The following is a 25,153-nucleotide window of genomic DNA, read 5'->3' as shown; positions in this document are numbered from 1 at the left end:
AGTTTTATCAAATAATGACATTTGCTTTTGGATTGCAAGGCTGAGGGGCCTAGACTTGCTGTGTGAGCAGCATGTTCAGCTGCCTCAGAGAAATGGTGCCATTTCCATCTTTTGGGGAGTCTGTGTTGGAATCCATTCCTCTTTCTCATCGGGCATTTGGAGGCATTATTCACTAGTCACCATGTACTGAGTTTTTGTTCACAGTTTATAGCATCTTCTCCCCGGGGTACATGGTGTCTGGAAGGTCCAGAAACCTGTGTTAATAAAGCAGAGAAGGGGTGGGATGGAGTAAAGACAACATTGTTTTGCATGCGAGAAAACATTGCCCTGTCAGGTGCTTCCTCATTTTTCCATCCATGCCATCATCCTGGCTTGTTTCACCAAACCTTCTGGCGCTGGTCCTCTGGTCCCCTCGGAGGAGCTGGATGAGATGTGTGCATGACAGGGAGGTGAGGGGCTGTGAAGACGCGGCCAGCTGGCAGCATCCAGCCCAGGGCCCGGCTCATGTGTGGAACTGTGACAGCACAGCCATGGGAGACCACAGCTCCCACATCGTGCTTCAGCCAGGCCCCCTGGCTGCTGGCTGGAGAAAGCAATGCTGCCTTCGTTTGTTGAGCAGAGAGTGGAACAGCAGGAGTTCTTCTTACTGCTTTTTAGATTGCAATTTTTGTTTCTTAGGTTGCCTCCGGGAAGGATGTGTTTATTTTCAAAGCTGTTCTCCCTAATAAGTTCTTGTTTGGGGTTCAGCTGGTGAAAATGTTTGAGATGGCATATGTGTACAGAGCTTGTGCCTGGGGGAGCGGTTTCCCTGCTTATCTGAGCTGCCAGCTTTATTGACTGTGTTGTAAGTCATTCTGGCAGGACCTGGTCCCTAGATGGTAGAATCATAGTATTGTTTTGGTTGAAAAATACCTTCAAGATCATCCAGTCCAACCATTAACTTAACACTGTCAAGTCCACCTCTACACCGTGTCCCTAAGAACTTCATCTACACATCTTTTAAACACCTCCAGGGATGGTGACTCAACCACTTCCCTGGGCAGTCTGTTCTAATGCCCGACAACCCTTTCCGTGAAGAATTTTTTCCTAATATCCAATCTGAACCTTCCCTGAAGCAACTTGGGGCCATTTTTTCTTGTCCTGTCACTTGTTACTTGGGAGAAAAGACCAACCCCCTCCATGCTACAACCTCCTTTCAGGTAGTTGTAGACAGCAATATGGTCTCCTGTCAGCCTCCTTTTCTCCAGGCTGAACAGCCCCAGTTCCTGCAGCTGCTCCTCATGAGACTTGTGCTCCAGGCCCCTCACCAACCCCATCACCCTCCTCTGAGCTCCCTCCAGCTCCTCAATGTCTTTCTTGTAGTGAGGGGCCCAAAACTGAACACAGGATTCCAGGTGTGGCCTCACCAGCACCGAGTACGGGCGAACAATCACTTCCCTGTCCTGCTGGCCACAGATGGCTGCTGAGATTTGAGCTCTTTGTGTCAGCTTTTTAAGCATAAAGAAATTCTCCCTTTCAGGCATAAGGCTTTATGCTATAATTTTGTAAGGGACCCATAGAAACATTACGAAAGTTTCTGACTTGGTATAACCACTTCCAGCCTCTGTGAGGCATGTGCTGTGTCTCCAAAACCCTGGAGAGGCTCAAAAACATTTGCCCCTCCCTGTGTCAGGGGACTGTGTCTTAACAGAGCTGAGGCAGCTGTTTTGAAACTGGGTCTCACTGCATGATGTCTGTCTGTCGGTTAGGAGAATCCTTATTCATGCAGAAAATCTCATGGAGAGAAAACCCAGTAACAAGGAAATATTATTTGTTGTGAAATCGCTAGTTGGGCTTATTATGCTCCCTGTGTTTCCTGGGTGGATGTTTCCCTGACAGATGCGTGGCTGGTGGCCTCAGTAATGTCCCTGCTCTAGGCGAGCTGCCCTCATGCCCGGAGAGCTTTGCCGGCACACCAGAGCCCTGGCCCGGGGCAGCCATCCATGTTATTTCAGCCACGGAGCTCTCCGGAGAGCCAGGCTGCCAATTATGTCGAATTGTTGGTTGATACTGTGACATGAACGAGTGCTCTTGGGGAATTTAAGACAGGTCTGACAAACTCTCTCTAATTTGTGTTCCAGGCACGATGTTGACTCTGGTCTCAGGAGGAGAATTGTTAGTGAGTTTGTTGGCTGCAAATATATATATATATATACACACACACACATTTCCCAAACATCCATTTGGCTGTCAGCCTGATAAATGCCACTGTTCTGGGATTGAGCCCTCCTGTGTCAGCTGTTTCACCTCTTACCTCTACAAAATGCAGCGAGCATGCTTTGTCCAGATTTCTCCTCTGGGATTCTGAAAGACACTGAACGCTGCAGACCCCCTAATGAGTTTCTTCTTTACTAATGCCATCTCTCTTTCTAACTCTGTCTTGCTTTCCAGAAACGCGAAGGCCTCCTTCAGACAACTCACGTTACAGAGGAGCTGACGACTACGACAGAGTAAGCACAAAACTGTTTAGCTTCAGCATGTGCTTGTGGTGCATGATGTGAAACCATTTGCAAAGACAAAACAGAGATGTAATCTTCCTCTTGCTCCTGCTAAATTAACAAAATCCCTTAACATGGTGCTTTTTTATCTATGTAGAAATAACTTGGGCTCTGGAAATATGTCACAAAGGAGAAAAGCGTCCTATTGTAATTTTTGTTTTATAGGAGTGTTTAACTGAATAGTTCATTGAAAGTGACCTTTGTGGGCCCTTTCCCCACCCTGCCTTCTGCAGGTAACCATATATAACTAATTCTGCCCAGTGCTGTTGCCTCTCTCAAGTAAATCATAGAATATCAAGTTGGAAGGGACCACAAGGATCATCTGGTCCAACCTTTCTTGGCAAAAGCACAGTCTAGACAAGCTGGCCAATGTAGATATTTTGGGGAAGAATTAGCTTGACAAAAGGCAATTATTTGAAATACCGCTCAAAACCGAAGTGATACCCTGTTAAAATTGTAAGGAGAGATGATCTCTGTTGTCATATAGTACCTCAGGACTAGAGCTCAGCAAAAATAAATCAAATAATTAAACCTCTTCCCTCTGCAGTTTTGCAACAGCTTTACGTTGCTTTATGTTTTTATAGTCCTTTTTATAAGGAGAAGGCTAGGCACGCACTTTGGCTGCAAATAAAAGCTGAGATTTTCCTTCGCATGGCCTGAAGGCAACTCTTCTAAGAGGGGCTTACATGAGCCCTCCTTCAGTTTATCAGCGTGTTGGCTCAGCTTTCCGTGACTTTGAAGATAAATGAAGTACCATGTGGCTAGCTCAGTGGGGAAGATCTTTCAGATGGAAACACTCAAAAATGAGATCATAACATCTCTGTGTAGACACTGAAGATCTCATAGTGGTTTTTTGTAGGATCAGAGCTCTGCCTCAGTATTGTGGGCCAAAATACCTCCCTTCACTCCTATGCTCTTGAACAATGTAGTTTTCTTGTCCTCTCCTTCAGATGTGGTTTGTGGGGTTTAGACATTTTTTAGCAAGAAATACGTTTACAGATTTGCATGTATGTTTATACATTTATTAAGTTATTTAATATTACACAATATTAAGAGGTTTACTGTTTAATGTGTTGCGTACCCAGATATAAGTATAGCAACGGAAAATGCAATGATCAGCAGAATCCAGCATTCATTGAATACTTTCAAATTCCTCCGTGCAAATCAGGGCCTGATTCTCAGCAGATAAACATCTGCAGTATGTCTGGTGATGTCACTGGCTGTGTATATAATTCATATGTGGCAGTATTATTTACATAATATCCAGATATGATGTATGTTTTCTTTCTACAGAGAAAACAGATTAAAGTGAGATAGATAGCCTTGCTCCTTCTGAGCTGTGTGGTGTAGCACCTGATGACTACATTTGTAGAAACTGCATTCAGGAGTACATTTGTTCATTCACTCTTGATAAAAATAGTTACGCATAAGAAATCGTAATTATGTGTAAAACATAATTACGCATTTCCATTCATTTCAAATGCACCTCCCTGTTCCCGCATCAGGTTGGGTCTGGTCTGCAGCATATTCAGCCTCCTGACCTGATAGAAGTGGTTAGCCCTCAGCATCTTGCAGGAAAAGGCCCGTTAAGCCCATGGTCTCGTCTTTTCAAAGTGATTATTCATGAACTAACCTGATATTTTTGAATGCTCTGACTTGCAGGATGATGATGGGAAGATTTGGTAAGTAACAAAATTGACTCTGATTTTTTTTTTTTTTTTAATTTATGTCAGGCACAGAAATCTTGTCTGTTTTCCTTCAGCACATCAAGACAATGGATTGAGCAATCCCACAGGGTTGGAATGCATTGCGGGGGCAGGTTTTGTTACTCCATACAGATGTGGAGCATAATGGGTAGAACCAGATCATCCAGTATACTGCTTGTGCTCTTTAGGCTGGTCTCTTGATTTGTTTTCATTTGTAAGCAGTGAACAGCAAAAATGCTGCACAGGGCAATATTTCCTAGTACTGTTGTTAGTGGCTTTCACGTAAAAATCTTTGCAACCCCCAGCAATAAAAGTTACACCTTCTTCGTATTGTGGCCATTTAGTTTATGTATAAATGAATACATGAAAATTACTGAAGCAAAAGTGTATGGTATGAGGTCTAAGAAAGCTCTGCTTTTCTGTCCATTTTCAGTGACCAGTCATCCTTTTCTAATTCTTTTTCATGGAGTGTCTTATCTCCTCCATGTTCACTAGATTTGAGAGTTTAGTCCTGACCAACCATAGGTCTGGTCTTCTAAAGAAAAAAAAAATATTTTGGTGTCACTGCCAAGAGACTTCTCTTTTTGTGTATAGTTCTGTTAGTGGCATTGAGTAACCACTTCTCACCTTTGTGTGATGAAGAACATGTCATTTAGTTTCTCTGTTCCCCAATTACAATACGTGAACACTACCATTTCCCCTTTGGAATGTATCAACATTAATAATTAATAAGATACTCAGAAAATAAGTAATGTCAGGGGGCTATAGGGGCTGGATAACATATCTTGAGATACTGAAGGAACTTGGATAGTAAGCATTTGTTTGTTTAACAATAGAAACCTATTAAAATGTGTTCTGTAAATAAAAATAATTTGAACTTGGAAAAGCAGTTAAAAACTGTGGTGAAAGTTATAACAGCTTAAAACGTGCACACTTTTCCAGCATTGTTTATGCCGTTTTTTTAATGCAACTGCAATTGGTTAGATTTCCAATTTTTTCTTGTTTTACCTGATGATGACAGTTGTCATTCAAAAAACTTAGTGTTTGGAAAATTTCAGTCAACCCAAAGCTGCCACAATATGAAATGTTGCACTAATGTAGTAAATCTAGTAGATTTTAGTTTGGATTAGATATTGTTATACGAGGCCTTGAAGGTCTAAACATAATTTAAATCTTCATACTGTATGTAAGCTTTATTCTTCATTACTGAATCACAAGGTTTCACTTGTGTTCAGTTTTAAGCTTTACTGAAGTCATGGGTACTACCAGTAATTTTGAATTAACCAAGCGAATTTCTGATTTTGACGCTGAGAGGTGGATGCAACCATAGCTATCATTGTAGCTGTAGTGCACCAAAACCAGGCGATGTTTCAGTGACTCATTGTTTAAGGTAGGATTGCGGCACAATCAGAACTGGTGTTGCATTTTAATTTTTTCTCCACCTACATGTTTTGTTTACCAGTTATGAATGGCAGAAAAGGGCAATCAGAGAATGATATGTTGATTTTCAGTTACCTCTAAAATTCCCAGAGGAGTTCAGTCTGGTGTTTAGTTAAGACACCAAAACAGGGTGACAGCTTTTAGCTTGAGTCTCTGTTTTGCAGTTTTCTGAGACGGACCTGTAAGCCTGTGACACATAACCTGCTTCCCATACTTGGCCGTTGGAGGTCTATTAATTTTACCTTTTTCCCCCCCTAAAACCAGAGCGTGATGCCTTTGACACACTCTTTGATCATGCACCAGACAAACTCAGCGTAGTCAAAAAGGTAAAAAATGAAGTTCAAGTTTTGTTTGCTACATTGCTTTTTTTCTTATGCTTTTTGAAGGATATCCAGAAATATCTGGAAAATTGCAAAAGAAATCTCTTTGCTAGACAGAGTGGAGGGGTAAAATAGCTGTTGATCTCTGCCAGCTCTTGTTAGTCTTAGAGAACACATAATGAAGAGACTCCACATTGTTCCATCAGTTTGTTCCAACGTGGATGTTAAGCTATTTAGCATGTGAAGTAGTATGTGAAGATCAGCACTGTAATTTGTCCCTTTGCTTTATATGAAACAGACAATGTAAGCATTTAAAGTAATGCTTTGAAGTCTCTGGAAGGTCTTATCTTTCTGATCTGAAACGCCTTCTAGAAGAGTGTTTTTAAAGTTGATGGAGAATGAAGTTAACTCTCTGTCCACGCAACAGAAGTATTAACACATCTGTGTCCCTTCTGGAAGTGGTGTCAGCAGGTTGGCAGGTCTCTGCCCTTCAATATGTGAGCATGTCTCTGGCTCATAGTAGCAGAATCTTGCCTGTCTGCTTCCTGAGGGAACAGAAATGCCAGACCTGGGTTACAGCCTGACTGTAATTTGCTAATTGACATGCACACATCACTCCAGGAGCAGAGAGGTGTGCAGGACTGTGTGCTGTTGGCATCTTCTCTTGGGAGTCCTAGCTCAATGCTGCTGGTGCCTTGCTCCTAGGCGGTGGATCTTCTCATGGAACCTGAAGAGATTAGCGTGGACAGTAAATGAATCTCCTTGCTTCATTTTCACAAAGAACCTACAAAAAAAACAATGTCTTCACAGCTTTTTCCCATGACACTGAAGTATGTGTATGTGCCAGGAAAAATAACTTCTAGTAAGCTGTGTGTAATAGCACCATCTGGTGACTTCTGGCATATGGTGCAGCAAAATGACTGTATGACTGAGTTGTTTTCAGTTTTATGTGCTTATTTATGCAAAAGCAAATAGCACATATGCATATTTATTAAGCTTAAAAAATGTCTTAAAAGATTATGTTAACCCTTTCACATAGGCACTGACTGTAGTTTCTAACATCACTGGTTCTGGTGTTTTCTTTTATAGTCTCTGATCACCTTTGTGAACAAACACTTGAATAAACTGAATTTGGAAGTAACGGAGTTAGAAACTCAGGTAGGAGACTTTGTCTTTTTGTATGTAATCTAAGTGTGTAAATGGCAAATCTAGGCCCTCACTGCATAAAACCTTGCTATGGAACTGTTTATCTTGGGCATGTTAATTTATGGGATCGGGGATCTGTCTTTTCAGTAGCGATGACATTATGCTTGTTTGCTTTACTCATGTTTACACGTACTTCATATGGCTTTTGATTTGTATCAGGTGAAATTCCTGAGTGTTTAATGCAGCCATATTAATGACTGTAGAATACAGCCGGGTTTCAGGGGAGCTTGTCTCTGGGATCAAAGCAGAGTGCTGCAGAGCAGTTGCTGCAGTCATGGGTGGGTGGGTGGTGTGCTGTGTCTTTCCCAGCTGTGAGGGTTCGCGATGAACTGGTATGAGCTCTGGACCACTGGCTGCCTGGGGGCTGCAGCGTGCAGTTCATCATAGAGATATCAGCGTGAGCTTTGATCGCATCAAAGTGGGTCTGGAAACAATTTCGCTGTGGCAGCAAAGGCCTTTGAATCCTCCTCTTTACCCGGCTATCTTGAGGGCGCATGCACTGTGCTTGCTCCTCAGCAACGTGGATTAACGACTCGGAGCTCCTGTGCTGCGGTGGCTTGGCTGCCAGCAGTATCCAAGTTAGTTTGTTTAAAGCTGGTGGAGGTGACTGTCAGCCACCACTGTGTGCTTGGAGGAGTTCTGCCTTGGAAACTGTTAGTGTGCATTTCAGAGTCACTGGGGTAGTTCTCCTTTTACGGGTCAAATTAAGCAATTTTTTGGTACGGTCTTGGCTAAGCAGAAGCAATGATTGTTTTCAGAGTTCAATGAACTGTGCAGAGGTGGTTATCTTATTGTCCTGGCAAAAAAAGAAGCATGGCGTCTAGAGAATTATACCAGGGCTATGGGTAATTGGTCTGAGCCTGGCTTAGTTTAATACCAGTCATTCACTGCTATTTTATATCTTTGCTGGAATAAATGGGTGACTGGATCTGATCTGTCACAAGAAATTGTGGCTTAATGCCTTGGAAGTACCCAACAATTTATTTTTGAAAAGGTTAGAGGGTGTTACAAATGCCATATCAGAATCACAACTGAGAAGTCTGTTTGAAATACATAACATTACCCCCCTGTAGGCAGTAGGTAGGAATACCAAACAGTATTGCTGAAAGTATTTAGTATATTATTTAGTGTTTACTGAAACTGCAAACAATCTATTGTGACTTGAAAAACAATTATTTTATGAAGTTAAACTTCCTACCTGTGATAGGGGAGACAATTTCAAGTTCTGATCAAGGGCAGGGATTTGAATGTCTAATACAAACGACTTAAGAGGGATAGTGGTTGAAATGACCAGGTGCTGTAGCAGTAGGACTGGGAGTATATAATGATTAAACATGTTTCCCAGGAGGCTGTTGTTGTTGGTTGTGTGTGTTTGGGGTTTTTTTTCCTTTTTTTTTTAATCAAAAAAGCTTTGTTAAATAATGTATCGAGGTTGCCAAGATTCCTCAGGCAAATAAAATGAGCATGAGGAAAAGCAAGAGCAGACATATATACTCTAACCTCACCCCAATGTATTCGATAGCCTAGGAAGTAAATAACTGGCTGGAGATAATACTCTGCACAACTAAGGAGTACAAATTGCAGATAGCTCCCAGGTGAATTGCTTTCAGCTTCTTTTGCTTAAAGCTATTTACTCTATGTAAGTAATTTAAATAGTCATTGGCACATGCTCTTGCATGGGTTAATGCTACAGCAATAGCTGATGGGCTGCCTTGTTTTGCTCAGGAAATGAGTAGAGGAAATAATGCTACCAGATGTAGGGAGAAAGCCTTATATATATCCTGTGGTTTTTTTCTTTTCTTCAGAGAACTGGCAAGAAAGCAGCTATATCAACAGGCTCTTAAGAACAGACTGATTGAGCTTGCTTAGCTGCACTGGTGATAGTAAGGGTAGAGGGGAATCCAGGGTGCAGATGAAACAAAGACCTGAATGCTTGTTACATTTGCTGTCAATTCCTTGCTGTGCCTGAAAGGAGCAGTCTGTGACTCCTGAGCCATGTTGCATTTCTGTGTTAGCAAACAACAGTGGTAGAAATCAATGCACATGATTTGGGCCAAACATTCTTTGTCCTGCTTGCTTATGAATGCTTATTTGAAAACAGATGTCAGAATGTCATCACTATTTCTATTTAGTTTGCAGATGGTGTTTATTTGGTTTTGCTCATGGGTCTTCTTGAAGACTATTTTGTTCCACTTCACAACTTCTACTTAACACCTGAAAGTTTTGATCAAAAGGTGGGTAGAAATTCCAGGTTATATTTTTTTTGCTTTGTTACCACATGATATTTTCCAATCATTGTGTCCTTTCTCTTTGTGCCCAGTAAATCAGAACCTGGTACATTCTTCTGTTCAGGAGCTGTAGCAAAGGTGCACCAGGTGTGACACTTGACAGTTAATTAATACCACTAAAAGTTGCTTGTGAAATGAAAGGGTAAATTCCCCGTAGTTAAGCAAGAAGGGTATTCTGGTACTAGCATCAAGTCACACATAAAGCTCATGAATATCCAGAATGAATGAATCAGTAATAAGTGCTTTGTACTGTATAACACTTTGCATAATCAAAGTGACTTATTAAATTGTAGTACTGCCTGAAGTGTTTTTGTGTGCAGGGATGCCTTATTGTGCTAGACAGCAGAGCTGATGCCTGGCCTTGCTTAGTATGTACTATGCAAAAATAGGCAAGAAAGGCAAAAGGTGAGAGATGGGAAATTCTGCTTTAACTGCATTCTATACACTGGAACTGACATGGAGACAGCGCTTCTTCTCAAAGTCACAGAATGTCATCCCCAAAAGCCACCCCCTCATCTCATTAGTATCAGTTACCTAATACCCATTAGTTCTTTTTCTGTAGTTTATTTAATGTTCCTACAAACCCAATGAATAAATATCGTTACTTGAAATGTAAATGAGATACTGTAGTAGAAGAGGTGGTATTGAGCGCTCACAGGTAACATGTTTTGGAGCTGATCTAAGCTCAGGATGGATGCCCTGATTCCGCCAGGAAGGGACCATGCCATAAATTGCCTGTCTGAAGTCAATTTGTGAGGACAGACTTTGATTCTGTGTCCAGGATCATTGCCAACATTGCTGACTTTAACTTGAGAGAAAGCTATCTTGACATTTTTGGATATTTCTTTCTGTTTAGTAAGGAGTGAATGACTTGCTGCCAAATAGCGCTGAAACAAGCTTTGAGGAAGAAGAGTGGATTCTTTGCAGTCTTAGATTGTCTTACTCTTAGGGTATTAGAGATGGAAGGATACAAAATAAGTGTTCTGCTTTTAGCCCCACACTTGCTCCATTGTCCTGTGTCCTTTCTAGTGTTAATGATGAGAAGAGTGCTTAACACATATTTTGTTGTCATGACCAAAAGTTTGCTTCTTTCTGCAGTTGTTCCTGGACATGCACACGCATCTGTGTATATTCAGTGCCTGGTATCAGAATACTCTGAGCCTGGTTGTGCTGGAGTAATGCATCAGCCTTCTGCATTTTATTCTGCCAGGTTCTGCAGTGGAGAGGATGCAAGTATTGTGTTGGCTGAACTGGAGCAGGAGATGGCTAGGTCAGTTAGGAGTGGAAACACTGGCAAAAGTTTAAAGATCAGATGCTTTGTAATGCAAGGGCTGTTTAAAATGGTGGGTTTTTCAGTGCAGATTTTCAGACTTCGGTGCAGATTATTGGTGTCAAGCACCCCTCAGCAATAGTACCTGCTCTCTGAGAGATGGGACTTCATCACTGGTAGAACATCCCAGCTTTGCCTGGGTAGATCGTATCAGCATTGCAAGAGGAAATGGAGCTGCACCGAATGAGCGCTGTTACAGACCAGGGCTAACGTGCTGAGCCTGCTGGTTCTGTAGGTTATACAGGGTTTGTTGACTTCCTCAGGAGGTGAGTAGTTGCTATTTGGTAGCTTAAAGGGGCTCCGTGAAAGCAGGAAATGAGGCTCTGGTAAGAGGATCTTCTTTAGGTGTTAAGTTTGTGGGTTAGATCAGGATTAGTTCATTCTGAATGTTGTATACTGCACAGGAACTTGGTAGAGCAATGGGAAAATGGTTATCTGTTATGTCTTATATAAGCTCTCCTTTATAACTTTCTTTTGCTGTTCTATCCTAGTATCTTGAATTTTTCCCCTTGTAGAAATGCTGAGTTATAGCCAGCACCTGTTCAGTCATGATTTTGTTGTTAGCGGTTTAAATTCATAAAGATTATCCGGTATTCCTGAAGTAATGTTGTGGTTTTGTGTGGAGACTCTGCCTTGAGGAAAGGGAATTTGTAAATCAAAGAAGGATAGGGAGACTCTCTGTTTTTTGGGAAAGGAAAAAAGATTTTCATCTTGAAAGTTTTTGTCACAACGAATGAGGAGGAACTGTAGCAGGTAAAAAAAGATTAATGAAGTCCTGAGCAATAAGCGCCAGTGAAAGGGGCCTTGCTGCCTTGTTGTAGGTGATCTCTGGATGTGTGATTCCCTGATGTTCAAGATGAGTAGCTTTAACTAAATCTTTTCCCCTTACTGTGTATCTCCAGAACCGTTATTTGCAGCAGCAGAAATGCACAGAATTCATAATCCAAATTACCTTGCTTAAATTTCGGTAAGCATGGATGAGAAAGCTGCTGTACAGATCTCTTTAAACCATAATGTTTGCTCCTCAGAGGAGAGATGAAAAGAAGACACCCACATTCTTGCATTTTTATTTTTTGTCCGTTTTCTTTATTTTGACTTCATGTTCGTGGATGATCCTTCGTGGCTTGCTCAGGGAGCTCTTTCTGCACAGTTGAGCCCAGCTTATTTTGCAAGTTCACTGCACAGTCTGTCCAGGAACTGCCACCACAAAGCCTTTTGCTAACCTTCATTAGAGGAACTTAATTTGACTTTTATCTTTGTTTTCAAGTAGAGGAGACCAAAGCACCAAGAGACTAAGGGATTAGCACAAAGCCATGCAACAAACAGCCTGGCTCCTTGGTGATGTGATGTTGGTGTTGCTTGATATGCAGCTGATAATAATGCAGAAAAGACTAATGTTGTTTGAAAATGATTTCATTTAGTGTCTTTATTTCTTCTTTCTTGCGCACCCATATGTATTTTCTCATCTCTGTTCAGTTATGTCACTTCTGTTACATTCTTTGTTGCCTGGATGCCAAGTGATCTCTTGCCTTGTAGTCATTAAAAAAAAAAAACAAAACCGAAAAACAACAGGCAGGAAGAACTCAACAAAATGCAGCTTTGCTGTAGTTGTTACTGGGAGCTATTTGGCCTCTGCCATAGAGACTGAGATCATGGCTTAATGGGGTTTCCTGGTTCATGTGGTACCCAGTCACATTTTTACACTTGAAATTTGGAAATTCTAAATTACTTCCTTTGTATCAAAAAGTGAATATCAGCCCTATAACGATACTAGCTTTCATTTCTTAATCACCCGTATGTACTTTCTGCCATGCTTAAACATGTGAATGTTTAATATTGATTTAAATAGAATTATCATTCTATATGTCAAGTATAGAGAGAATAAAGCATTTAAAAATGTGATTAAGGGCTTTTAATGCCTACATAACTTTGAGATTCCAAGTACTTTACCTCTTTCAGGTCCATAATGTTTCCTTTGCTTTTGAGCTGATGCAAGATGGAGGACTAAAGAAACCAAAAGCTCGCCCTGAAGGTATGGATGTGCCATGTAGCTTTAAACTGTATCTAAAGACATAATAGCAGGTGTATTTCAAGTGCAACTCCATTTGGGACAGTAGCAATTGTACTACAAAGTGGAGCTGTAAATGCTGCCCTTGACAGTTTTCCAAAGGATTCATTGTCTGTGTCTGGGGTACATCCTTACCTGTTTCTTGTCTGGGATAGGTTCACTGAGGTGTTCAAGTCTGGCTTTAGTGAATGATACAAGAGCTGTTCAGTGCTATATTAGAAATTCAGCTGGTATTCTTAACAACAATCCAAGCAGGAAGCTTTTCATGGTCTAATTCTCATACTTCTTACAGTTAGCGCTAGTTTGGACTCTTGTGATCGAATTTCAGTGACAGGTAAGAAAGACTTTTGGCTTTTTTTTTCAGGAGAACCAGAAGCAAACTCTCTTCTTGATATATGTGGACTTGGGAGTCAGAACTGAGAAGTGTATTAACAAAAACAGAGGTTTTCCTTTAAAGTCTCTGAACCTTGAAATTAATTAACGATGAAGTCTGCATTGTTATTTGCATCAGGGATAAAAAGAGGGATTAAAACTTTATGACTAATAAAAGAGCAATTTTTATTCCTGGTGTTACAAACTACATATGTGTTAGAGGCTTCTGCAGAACAAAGGAAAATAAGGAGCCTCTAAGAAATGTTCAATCTGACTTAAAATGAGCCAAAGCTGTGATAGTAAATAGACTGACAAATCGTGGAGCTGGACATAGTTGGGGAAAAAAGCAAAAGACATTATTAAATGCATCTGTATCCTGTCAGTGCCGTTCTTTTAAATTTGGGGATGGAAAGTGCTCCTGAAGAATGTGGTGAAACAAGACACTAACTTGGGAAAATAATGGAATATTCTGAGTATTGGAGCTGAGTCAGTGGCTGTATGAGGAGGACAAGAAAGCTGGAGAAATATGAATGTAGGATAAAGAACAGCAGGTTTTTGAGTGGAAGGGTTAAAGAGATTGCAGTAGGAGACCAGGTAAGCTAGATAAGCCTGTTTTGAGAGAGAGAAAATGTTAAAAACCTAGGAAAAGACTTCTCTAGTTGAAAGCTTGTCTTTTGTTTTCATTGGTTGATCTAGCAGAGATTACCTTCCCATAAGGCTATCTTATATCCGTACACTATCATGAGTGGCACAACATGATAGCAGAAGATATTTTGTTTGCTCCAGTCAAGGTGTGTAGATTCAGTAAGCAGCAGAATATGTTTACATGTTTTGCTGATTGAAAATTTTATTATTAATAGAAGTTAGAGAGCCAAATTAGCTCATAAAACATTCCTTTTCAGTTTTTGCTGCTGCAGGATGTATGGTCTCTTGTTTGTATTCCTTCCTTGTATTTCTATACTGGAGAATGTCCAGAGGAGGCCACAAATTTGGTGAAGGGTTTGGAGGGGAAGCCGTATGAGGAGCGACTAAAGTCACTTGGTTTGTTCAGCCTGGAGGAGACGGAGGGGAGACCTCATGGCAGCTACAGCTTCTCACAAGGGGAGGAGGAGGGGCAGGTGCTGAGCTCTTCTCTCTGGTGACCAGTGACAGAACCGAGGGAATGTCAGGAAGATGTGCCAGGGGAGGTTTAGGTTGGACATGAAGAAAAGGTTCTTCCCCCAGAGGGTGCTGGAGCACTGGAACAGGCTCCCCAGGGAGGTGTCACGGCCCCAAGCCTGACAGTGTTCAAGAAGAGACTGGACAACACCCTCAGACACATGGTGTGAACTGTGGGGTTGTCCTGTGCAGGGACAGGAGTTGGACTCAACGATCCTTGTGGGTCCCTTCCAACTCAGGACATTCTGTGATTCTATGATTCCTCTTCTGTATGTGCACTCATTCCCACTGGCAGCAGGTCACAGCTGTTGGAGTGAGTGTGCTCCTGTAGTGTCTGTGTGGCTGCAATTGCCTTTGAAACTGTCACTCTTGAAAGGCTGCTCCTCTGGAAAGGACAGGAACATCTTGGACTTTGCTTGTCACCGTAGTTTCATCAAATCATCTGTAGGATCTTGATAGTCAGTACGGTCATGTAATACATGTTTCTTAGAAGAAGAATTAATTTTGTCACAGACTGATGCTCTGCAAAAGGATTTGTGTATAGTATACTATGTTAATGTCATATTGATGTATTGTTTTTTTCTAAATAGTCTGCAAAACCTGTTAGGTGAATCCATGTCCTTTAGTGTGAATTGGGTTGTACGTGCATCTTGAATTGGTTGTAGGATTTGCATGTAAAACATTGTGTAGAGCAGAACATCACAATTTTTATTTCTATAGCCCATGTTTTCTGCAGTGCATGCAAGAAAGAGGTCTTGTTTAATATTTTAGTGTGTCTTTGTACAGGTGATGTAGAAAAATAGGAGCATACAGGACAAGTCCACTGCTCTTCCAGCCCAATTCGGTAGATTGAGCCAGCAGCAGCACTTGATGCTGAGTTATTGCTGCAAAAGTATGTTGTGGTGGATTAAGTTATTAGCCTCTAATGGGGTTATGGAGTGTGACAGTTTTAAAATAATGGAATATTTTAAACTATTTTGATGATTTATGGCCACTTTCAGTTAACATTTTATTAGTTGGTTTTGGTAATGTAATGAATGTGCATGCTTCATCTTAAAATAAGAGGCAGGAGGCTGAGAATATGCTTATTCCTGGGAATGCCTGTTAGACACTGATCAGTAAGGAGCACTGTAATTGCCCACAGAGAAGATGCGTCTCTCACTACCACACTCTTTAATGCAGCAAACAAAGGCATAACAAGGTCTGAAAGTTAGGAAAACATCAAACTAGAATTACGGTATAACTTTTGCAACAGTGAAGGTAATTAATTATCAGTCTGAATTGTCAAGGGATGGAGGTGGAATTTCCACCATTGGAAAAGGAAAAAAAAATGCAATGTTAAGTTTATTTTTTTTAAATCAAGCACAGCTTGGTTAGTAAGCTCATTACAGGATTTCCACTGTAAAGTTCTTTAAGGATTGTGTTGTACAGAAGGTTGGACTATATGACCACAATGGTTTCTTTTGACCCTAAATTTACATGTCATTATGCTGCCAAATAAAAGAGCTGGGTCCATTCCTGCTTTTAGCGATGGGGCCTCCCGTACCTCTCATTCCCCAGGGTGATTGCCAGGGATGATCAGCAGCAGGTACCTTGCTCAGATTCCTGTTGCAGTACAGTAGCAGTAAGCTTTAAATGTCTCCATGAGGGCAGATGCACAGTGCCCCCCCAGCCCAGAGCTGTAGATCTGGACCCCCTTCCAGCTCCTGCTTGGGTTCCTCCTGGTGCCTTTGCTCTCGCTCTGGCACTTCGCTGCCTCTTACTCCCAGCTGCTCTCTCCTTGGGCCGTGCCCTGTTTTCCCAACTGTCCTTCTGGCTTCCGGTGATTTTTCTGCCTCTACCCTCTAGATTTCTGTTTCTCTCCACTGCCACCTTGATCTTGGTTTAGAGCACAGGCAATTCCTGTCTCTGAACTGAGGTCAGCCGGAGGCAGGAGCTGAACCCTGCAAGACTTCATGCCCTGGCAGCTGAGATGGAGCTCACGGTGGCTCAGGGACAAGACCCATCCTGCTCGCAGTGGGAAGGTGGAAATGGGTCGCATGGGGAGAAGAAAACTATTTGGGAGGAATGGGGCAAATACACGCTACAAACCTCTGACCACTACAGAGCTGGCTGCTTGGCCCAGGGAGTTTTTTGGCATTTTCAAAGAGGCAGCGCTATTTTGTTTAGTTGTTTAGCAAGCGAAAGTGGCTGCCAGCATCAACAGGTCAAATTTGCTGGTAGTTCTCTCTTCTCCAGTTATTTGCCTCAATTTCCCAGCTTTAGAGATGCGTGGCTGTTGCTAAGTGTTGATTCCCATGACTAAATTTACATTTTAAATGTGTCTCTGAGGGAACTGGATCTTGGTGCAGAGGAACCAATATTGATTCTGCCTGTTACCTTACTGAGAATGCTATAGTAGTAAGAAACTTTCTGTGATACCTGAAAAACTTAGAAATATTTCAGTAATCCAGGTAAGACATCTTTTTTTTTTTCAGGGTGTATCACTTCACAGTAGTTAGGACCTTTCCTTCATTTGAGGCAGCAGAAGATTGTTTTGTGAATGCAAAATACAAAACTATAATTGAAATATGTAAAATAATACATAAAGAGGAAAGAGGTAGAAAGAAAAATCTGTGAGTTAGCTGAAAATACGAGATGAAGTGGGGGGGTTAGGGTGTTATCCAGTATGGGGTGGGAGGGAAGGGTGCAGAGGTCCTGGCAATGATTCTTCCAAACAGACAGTAGGTGTTTCCCCTGGACCTCACATTAATTATACTTAGTCTGTTAACTGCTTGCTGTCTTCCTAGTTCTTTGAATTATTTTTCATTATCCCGCCTTCCTTACTTCTGCTTCCATATATATGGTTTCCTGTGTATCTTTTGCTTCCTCCTCCTTCTTTCTTATGTATTTTACCCAACTTTTCTTTCCGACTCTTCAGCCTTGTCTGTGCTTTGCCTTCCCCCATAGTCCCTGGGTTACATGTCTGTGGTATTTCCTGGCATTTTATGACAGTAAAGGATGGGAGGTGCTGGCAGAAAAGCTTTCTGTTGAGAACTGTTCCAGACCTGTTCCCTGGCCTAGTATGATAAGAAGGGATATGAGAGAACACAAAGTTTTTAGTCTGCTGAGAGAATTCAGGCTTTGTTTATTCATGGACTGTATCATTGCAGAGTGGTGGGCATGTGAGGTTCAATATTTCATGTGATGTGTGTGGCTGCTTGTTTGTTGCTTCTGTGGCCAGTGAAATCATTGACAGTTTTTCCCAAAGCCTTTATCCCAGGTCTCAGACAGAAGTAGACTTTCTCTGTAACCAATTTTAAATGAGGAAGGGAATTATCTTTATTTCGTTACCGAGAGAAGTTAGCTGTGAATGTATTATTGTGAAGGTGTTTTGAAGTGCATCATATGGGAATTTAAAAACTTGTTTTGAGGAGATCAGAACTCTGTGTGGTAGTATTTGGTTTGGTTTGGTTTTTTTATTGATGATCCCACTGGGTCAGAGACAAGGAGAAATGAGGGAGAACAAAAAGCAAATTAAGGATTTCTCCTTTTCTTCCACAGATGTTGTCAACTTGGATCTGAAGTCCACCCTCAGGGTTCTATACAACCTGTTCACAAAGTACAAGAACGTTGAATGACCCTGGAAGCTGCTGAGGCCTTCATCCTTCCAACCTCCTTAGGCTGAAATCACAATAAACACACCCTCTGCACGCTCCCTTTGTGCCTTATGCTATATTTCATGCATTCTTTCTACAGTTGATATGGTCTCTCTGTAGCTGTTTGTATGACAATCCCACTAAAAATAATGCATGTGTATTCTCTAGGTCACTTGAAAATGTGTAGATATTTCACACTTTTACCAGAAGATACTGTTGGGTCTGTTGTTTGTTATCAACAAATGTTCTTTTGATAAAGGAAATATACCACTAGCTACTTTAAAAAGCAGGGAAAACATGAGACCTTCCTCATGGCTGGAGACTCTTTGATTCTCTTTTGCATACTCCTTGGTTGCCACTGCATTTGATAATTTTTCAGGCTTACGTGTTAGCAATAGGAAATCAGCATTGGAATTTATTTAGAAGCTGAGCCTTTTCTGTTAAATAAGGTTTTGTGTGTTCTGTTGGGTGAGTGGGGCTGAGGGGAATTACAGGCACTATCTGCAGCTAATGGCAAAAGTTTCAGTTTTTGTGTTCACCTCATGCTACTCAGTTTTATTTCCATTCAGTGTTTACACAAAATAAGTCTTGCAATGGGATAACCAGCTACTCTTTTGATGTCTGTTTTTTATTTCATCTCCTTTCTAGGATAAAATTGATTGCTACAGCCACTTTCATGTGTTAAGCATGCAGCTTCCATCAGGTCAGTTGGGAGCTGGTCAAATAGGCACAGACTGGATTAATGCATTTTGCCGCTGATCCTTTCTGGAACAAACATGAGCAATAATGAGCTTGGCAGTTTATAGGATGACTCTTCATTTCACGTGGCTGAAAGGTTCAGATTCATTCCTGTTGAAGTTACTGGCAGCTGTACAGTTCTGGGGTCAGGCATTTATAAACAGAATTTTATATATTTTCTTTCCTAAAGAGCAAAACTGAATTCCTGTACAAATAAGAGCTTGCCTGTACTTATGGATTGCACTATGCAAGACGTGGTATACATAGCGCAAGGCAAAGGTTAGCACTTGAATGTGAAGCTCTTCAGTAATCGGTTATGCTGTAAACTAATTTCATGAAGTTGCCCTGTGCCATCCCAACACATACTCTGCTAGCCTCTGGCCTAGTAGTATTTTTATAGAGTCATAGAATGGTTTGGGTTGGAAGGGACCTTAAAAATCATCTAGTTCCAGGGACACCTTCCACTAGACCAGGTTGCTCAAAGCCCCATCCAACCTGGCCTTGAACACTTCCAGGGATGGAGCATCCACAGCTTCTCTGGGCAGCCTGTTCCAGTGTTTCACCACCCTCATGATGAAGAATTTCTTCCTTATATCTAATCCAAATCTGCCCTCTTTCAGTTCAAAGCCGTTACCCCTTGTCCTATCACCACATGCCCATGTAAAAAGTCCCTCTCCAGATTTCTTGTAGGTGCCCTTTAGGTACTGGAAGGCTGCTAGAAGTTCTCCCTGGACCCTTCTCTTCTCCAGGCTGTACAACCCAGAGTCTCTCATCCTGTCTTCATAGGAGATGTGCTCCAGGCCTCTGATCATCTTCATGGCCCTCTTCTGGACTTGCTCTAACAGGTCCATGTCCTTACACTGGGGGCCCTAGAGCTGGATGCAGTACTCCAGGTCGGGTCTCAAGAGTGGAGTGGAGGGGGAGAATCACCTCCCTTGACCTGCTGTTCATGCTTCTTTTGATGCAGCTCAGGATATGATTGGCCTTCTGGGCTGCAGGCACACATTGCTGAGTCATACTGAGCTTCTCATCAACCAACACCCCTAAGTCCATCTCCTTAGGGCTGCTGTCAGTCTGTTCTCCACCCAGCCTGTATTTGTGCTTGGGATTGCCCCAACCCATGTGCAGGACCTTGCAGTTGGCCTTGTTGAAGCACGTCAAGGGTCCCTCTGGATGGCATGCCTTCCCTCCAGCATGTCAACCGCACCACACAGCTTGATGTCATCAGCAAGCTTGTTGAGGGTGCACTCGATCCCACTGTCCATGTCACCAACAAAGATGTTAGACAGCACCGGACCCCTGAGGAACCCCACTTGTCACTGGTCTCCCATTTGTACATCAAGCCATTGACCGCAGCTCTTTGAGTGCAACTATCCAGCCAGTTCCTTATCCACTGAGTGGTCCATCCATTGAACCCATCTCTCTCCAATTTAGAGACAAGGATCTTGTGTGGGACAGTGTCAAATGCTTTGCACAAATCCAGCTGTCGTGGATCTCAGTGGGAATCTGTTTTTAAAAAAGGATTTCTGGATTTATCTGGTAGAGTCTAGTTACCTCATAGTACTCCCCAGGTTCCAGTATAAGTTGGGGAACGACCTGTTAAAGAGCAGTGTAGGGGAAAGGGAGCTGGGGGTCCTGGTGGACAGCACGATGACCATGAGGCAGCACTGTGCCCTTGTGGCCAGGAAGGCAAATGGCATCCTGAGGTGTATTAGAAGCGGAGTGGTGAGTATGTTGAGAGAGATTCTCCTTCCCCTCTACTCTGCCCTGGTGAGACCACATCTGGAATATTGTGTCCAGTTCTGGGCCCCTCAGTTCAAGAAGGACAGGGAACTGCTGGAGAGAGTCCAGCGCAGAGCCATGAAGATGATGAAGGGAGTGGAGCATCTCCCTTATGAGGAAAGGCTGAGGGAGCTGGGTCTCTTTAGCTTGGAGAAGAGGAGACTGAGGGGTGACCTCATTAATATTTATAAATATATAAAGGGTAAATGTCCCGAGGATGGAGCCAGGCTCTTCTCGGTGACAACCAATGATAGGACAAGGGGCAATGGGTATAAACTGGAACACAGGAGGTTCCATTTAAATTTGAGAAGAAACTTCTTCATGGTAAGGTTGCCAGAGCACTGGAACAGGCTGCCCAGGGGGGTTGTGGAGTCTCCTTCTCTGGAGACATTCAAAACCCGCCTGGACGCCTTCCTGTGTAACCTCATCTGGGTGTTCCTGCTCCGGCAGGGGGATTGGACTACATGGTCTTTCAAGGTCCCTTCCAATCCCTAACATTCTGTGATTCTGTGATACTCAAGAGGTTTCATCTGTAGAGCTGTTCCTGGCAGGTGATGTGCAGGTGCAGCTGTGTGTACAAGGAGGCTGTGCTGGAATGTGAGCTGAGTAGGTTTTTGAAGAGAGCTATGCAAAGGAAATGAGATCGCAATTTCCAGAGTAAGTTATTTCTGTAATATGTATATAATAGCAGTCCTTTCCTCAGGGTGCATAGAGGACAGATTTGACTACTGCTTTTATGTATCACAGCAGCAACTTCTCTTCTATGGGCAACCATGATTTTGTATGAAACATTAGGCTGAGTGCCCCAAAGAAGAGGCAGGCAGTGTTGCTCTGCTCCATGGGCTCACTTCAGTCCAGCTGTAAGCAGGCATTTTTTTTTTTCCGTAACCATTGATGTCTTATACCAAACTTTATTTACTCTTCTGAGTTCAAGAGGAAAAGTGCTATTTGAATGGTATAATTTACAACTGGGATTTTCTCCTTCCCTCCTTAAGTACTTCGTAATCTCAGAGGGAGAGAAATGGGCTTCTACTGCTTTGTTTCATATTTTGGGGTTCAGAGTTCTAGTACTGAGTTATTTGTCACCTCCTCTCACACCTCCAAAACAAAGATAGAAGGAAGCTGCTGTTTTCTTTCCATGGAAAATTCATATCTCATGTGCTCGACAAGGTTCTGTGGGGAATCATTGCTTGTCTGTACTTCAGGAGGGAGCTGACCTCTTGCTGTTTATACAGAGCCTATGGCCATTTGGCCCAAATTTCACTAGACTCTACCACATTGGCAGCAATTACTACAGCGAAGACTTGCAGAGGCAGTAAGGCCTGGTGGGTCAGCTCTCCTGGCAAGTTAATGAAATTGGTCTAACTTGCATGCTGTGAAATAGGAGTAGCGTGAGTCTGGAAAGTGAACTGAAAGGTTTCTCAAACTTTTAGTTGAATGCAGGGTTTATTGTGGGAAACCAGTCTGTTAAAGAGCCGTCATTCTACCCACCTCCCTTCAGCTCATGTGGAAGTGCCGATGCTGTTTATATTCTCGGAGGTGCTGGGAAAGACCTCCAGAGAAATCTAGTTTTTGAAATTGCAAGCAGTATTGATATCAAAAGCAGAGAGAAAGTAGCAAGAAGAGACTGATGAGAGGAGCTTGGCTTTGGGAGGGGGGATGGCTGTTTCTGAGGTGGGGGTTTACAGCTGGCATCCTCACTGCGTGAGGGCATATGTGAGCATACCGCCAAGTTTTAAGACAGTCTCTGTTCTGTTCAATTAGGTGTTTCTGGTCGCTCTGCAGAAACGGGAGTCTTTCCTCTACAACCTGAGGCATGGGTTCCTTTGATTAATAACCCTGTCAGTGAAGACTGCAGGTTTGATGCCCTGAACACATTGTGGGCAGGTGTCATACCCTGTTTTGCTGTTTCGAAGTCTGTTGGTAAATGTTGCATAGGGAAAAAATATTTTTCATTCTTTTGCTCCTTGCTGTCTAGCCAGGTCACTGTTCACATAGACGCTGTATTTATTGTTAACCAGACTGGGAGCAGGGTGGATTTAACTGAACTGGAGCTTCAAGCAGTCCAGTTTACATGAAGAGCACTGTAGGTGAAGCTTCTCTAACCACCTGTTTTTGTCATGCCTTTCTCTTACATATGCATGATACTTAACTTCTTTTCCTCTCGAAAACATAAATCGGTGTTTAAAATGTTATTAATGAATTCTGTGTTACTGGAGCTTTAGGTATGTTCCCTGGCTGCCAGTGGGGTAGATCTGAATCCTGTTGAGTTCATCTGGAATGCTGCATGCTCGGCAGCATTCAAGCTTCCACATTTCTAAGTACTCAATGAATGCCTGTCTTTTCCAGCCCATACAACTTGCCGTTTAGGTGCATCTGCTTGACATCCTCAGTTGGAGTGAGCTATATTACCACAAAAAGAAGCCCAGGTACATCCTGTTTCTCAAGATGAAAATCCAACAGTGGCAGATTTTTAAAAATCAGTTTAAACTTTATAGGGCTTCTTACCCCTCTTCCCCACACCCCATTGCTTTCAGTATTAATGTATTTTTTAAGACTCTTTTCTACTGTTTTTTAAGTGTTTACTCTGGATTTCTAACTACTAAAAACCAGCCTTGCAGATTTCTGGACTTGTCATATACTGGAGACATCCAGCTTTGTGACAGGAGTTGTGTACTGTAGGCAAGTTACAATGCAATGCTATGTTTGCTAAAAATCACAGCACGAGTGTTGAGCATTGTTTGTGACAGTTGTACTATTTATTCAAATAAATAAATGATGATCACTTGGTTTTCTATGTTTGGGGTTTTTTTTGCTCAGTGGACAAGTCTGTGGGAAGAACTTTTGAAGGGAAGGTGATCTTCAATCGTCTCCTTCATCAAGTGTCCTAGATATACGGTGATCTATGTAGACCTAGAAAAGCAGTGAGCTCAGGTTTCTGGCCCTGGTACAGGTAATGAGACTCTATGGTCAGATACAAATAAGCTCTTCTGTAGGTTTCATCAACCACTTTTTTCTTTTTTCTTTTTTTTTTTTTTTTAATATTGTCCTGCTACTGGACCTGATCAAGCTGCTTACCTTTTTCCTTCCACAAGAGAAAAGTAATGGTATTACACCCTCTGATAATGTTGGAAGACTTAGGGCCCAGTTCTTCCGCAGGGGCACAGGAGGGAAGCCTGATGTGCCAAAATCAGTCTCGTGTGGGTCTACAGAGCACTTGGGAAGCCAGAAGTCCAAGTAAGTCTGGAGTAACACTTGTAAATGCCCGCATGCTTCCCTTTGCTCTGATATGAAGGGAGCAAAAAGCGGCTCTCCAACAAAACAAGGCCATGTGGAGAAGCAGGAAAATGCCTTATCAGAACTTGTGTGCTGTTGATTCCTTGAATTGTTCTTCAGTGGCTATTTTTATGTGAGGGCCAGGTGTGTGTGGGGGGTGTGTGCGTGAGGTGTGCTTTGGGAAAGTACAGAAAGACTCTGGTGGAGGGGGGAGAAGGGCATAAAATCAAATGCAGCTCCGATACAGAATTTACTAATGCTGTTCCACAGAAGACAGGATACTTCATGCATGGGTGGCAACATCGGTTTTTGGAGAAGATGCATTTCAGATTTGTTCTTTTAGTACTGGCACACTGTATTGCGAATGAGGCTTTCAAGAAGACATTTGAGTTGCCAGAGATCTAGTAATTACAGATGAATTTCCCAGTGTTTAATTCTTCCTGCTCCCTCTGCCTGGTGATACGAAACTGACTTTGTCCAAAGTTCCCAATAGCATTTCCAACTATACCTTCCTTTTTTTTAATTACTACATTTCTAGGTTGTGGCATGCACTTCTGCATAGGTAAGAAGGTTCTCTGGGTCTTTGCTAATTTTGTTGTGCTTGTTACCTGCTTAGAAAATGCAGTTAAGTTTGCCTGTTGATGAAGAATTTTGGGTTCTCAGTTACTAAGAATTCATGGCAGCTGGAAATCTGTTTGCAACCCACTTTTCTTTATCCCATTAGGTTGTGCCGAACTATCCGTTCTTCTCAATAGCACGGAGCTAAACACAGGAGTCAGTCCCTTAGCAGTGTCAAACCAGACCAGCCTAATTAGTGAAGCATTTACTGTCTCATTCGGGGATTTCATGGAGAACTCAAGAGTTGCTTTTTCTTTCTGGAAGAGCTAACGAGTTTAACTGATACCTGTAGGAAATGTCCAGGGTGGGTGGTTGCTGTAGGGAGCTTTCCCTCTGTAATGGATGATGGAAAGGGGAGGGCAGAGCAGCAGCACTGCCTGGTGCAGATAACTCTTGTCTCAGGCAAGCGTTTTGGGCCCCGGTGTGGCTAACTAGCTCTCTAAGGACAAATGAGTTAATCTCCTTCTGTCTAGCTTTCTCCTTCTACCAGGTAGGTAGAGTAGTGCTGATCAGCTTCATAAAATGCTCAAAGGACCACGAGTAAAAGGTGTAATGCAGCATGATGGTTTTGTCTGTTGCTGACTGTTTTATTATTACATGCAAAAGTGCACTGTGAGTCGCCCCAAAAACGCAGACAGACACGCTGTGCAGTGCCATGGAAGAAAGATCGTATCTT

The 25,153-nt window shown here is 42.3% G+C and overlaps 1 protein-coding gene across 3 annotated transcripts in view; it reads left to right on the top strand.

Moving 5' to 3' along the window:
- The window catches only part of PARVB (parvin beta), a 68,810-nt gene extending 45,430 nt beyond the window's left edge, over positions 1-23,380 (top strand). For 2 of the 3 annotated variants that reach the window (XM_065629686.1, XM_065629694.1), the window contains exons 7-13: positions 2,431-2,489; positions 4,200-4,219; positions 5,948-6,009; positions 7,093-7,161; positions 9,342-9,443; positions 12,787-12,859; positions 17,969-23,380. In XM_065629686.1, coding sequence (XP_065485758.1) covers positions 2,431-2,489; positions 4,200-4,219; positions 5,948-6,009; positions 7,093-7,161; positions 9,342-9,443; positions 12,787-12,859; positions 17,969-18,045 — 462 coding nt within the window. In that variant the 3' untranslated portion in view covers positions 18,046-23,380. The remainder of the gene's footprint in view (positions 1-2,430; positions 2,490-4,199; positions 4,220-5,947; positions 6,010-7,092; positions 7,162-9,341; positions 9,444-12,786; positions 12,860-17,968) is intronic. The other variant, XM_065629702.1, reaches the window with a different exon arrangement.
- Positions 23,381-25,153: the final 1,773 nt, after the last annotated feature.

Source organism: Caloenas nicobarica, chromosome 1 (assembly GCF_036013445.1).
Source record: "Caloenas nicobarica isolate bCalNic1 chromosome 1, bCalNic1.hap1, whole genome shotgun sequence".
NCBI lineage: Eukaryota > Metazoa > Chordata > Aves > Columbiformes > Columbidae > Caloenas > Caloenas nicobarica.
This window is presented reverse-complemented; position numbering and strand designations above follow the sequence as displayed.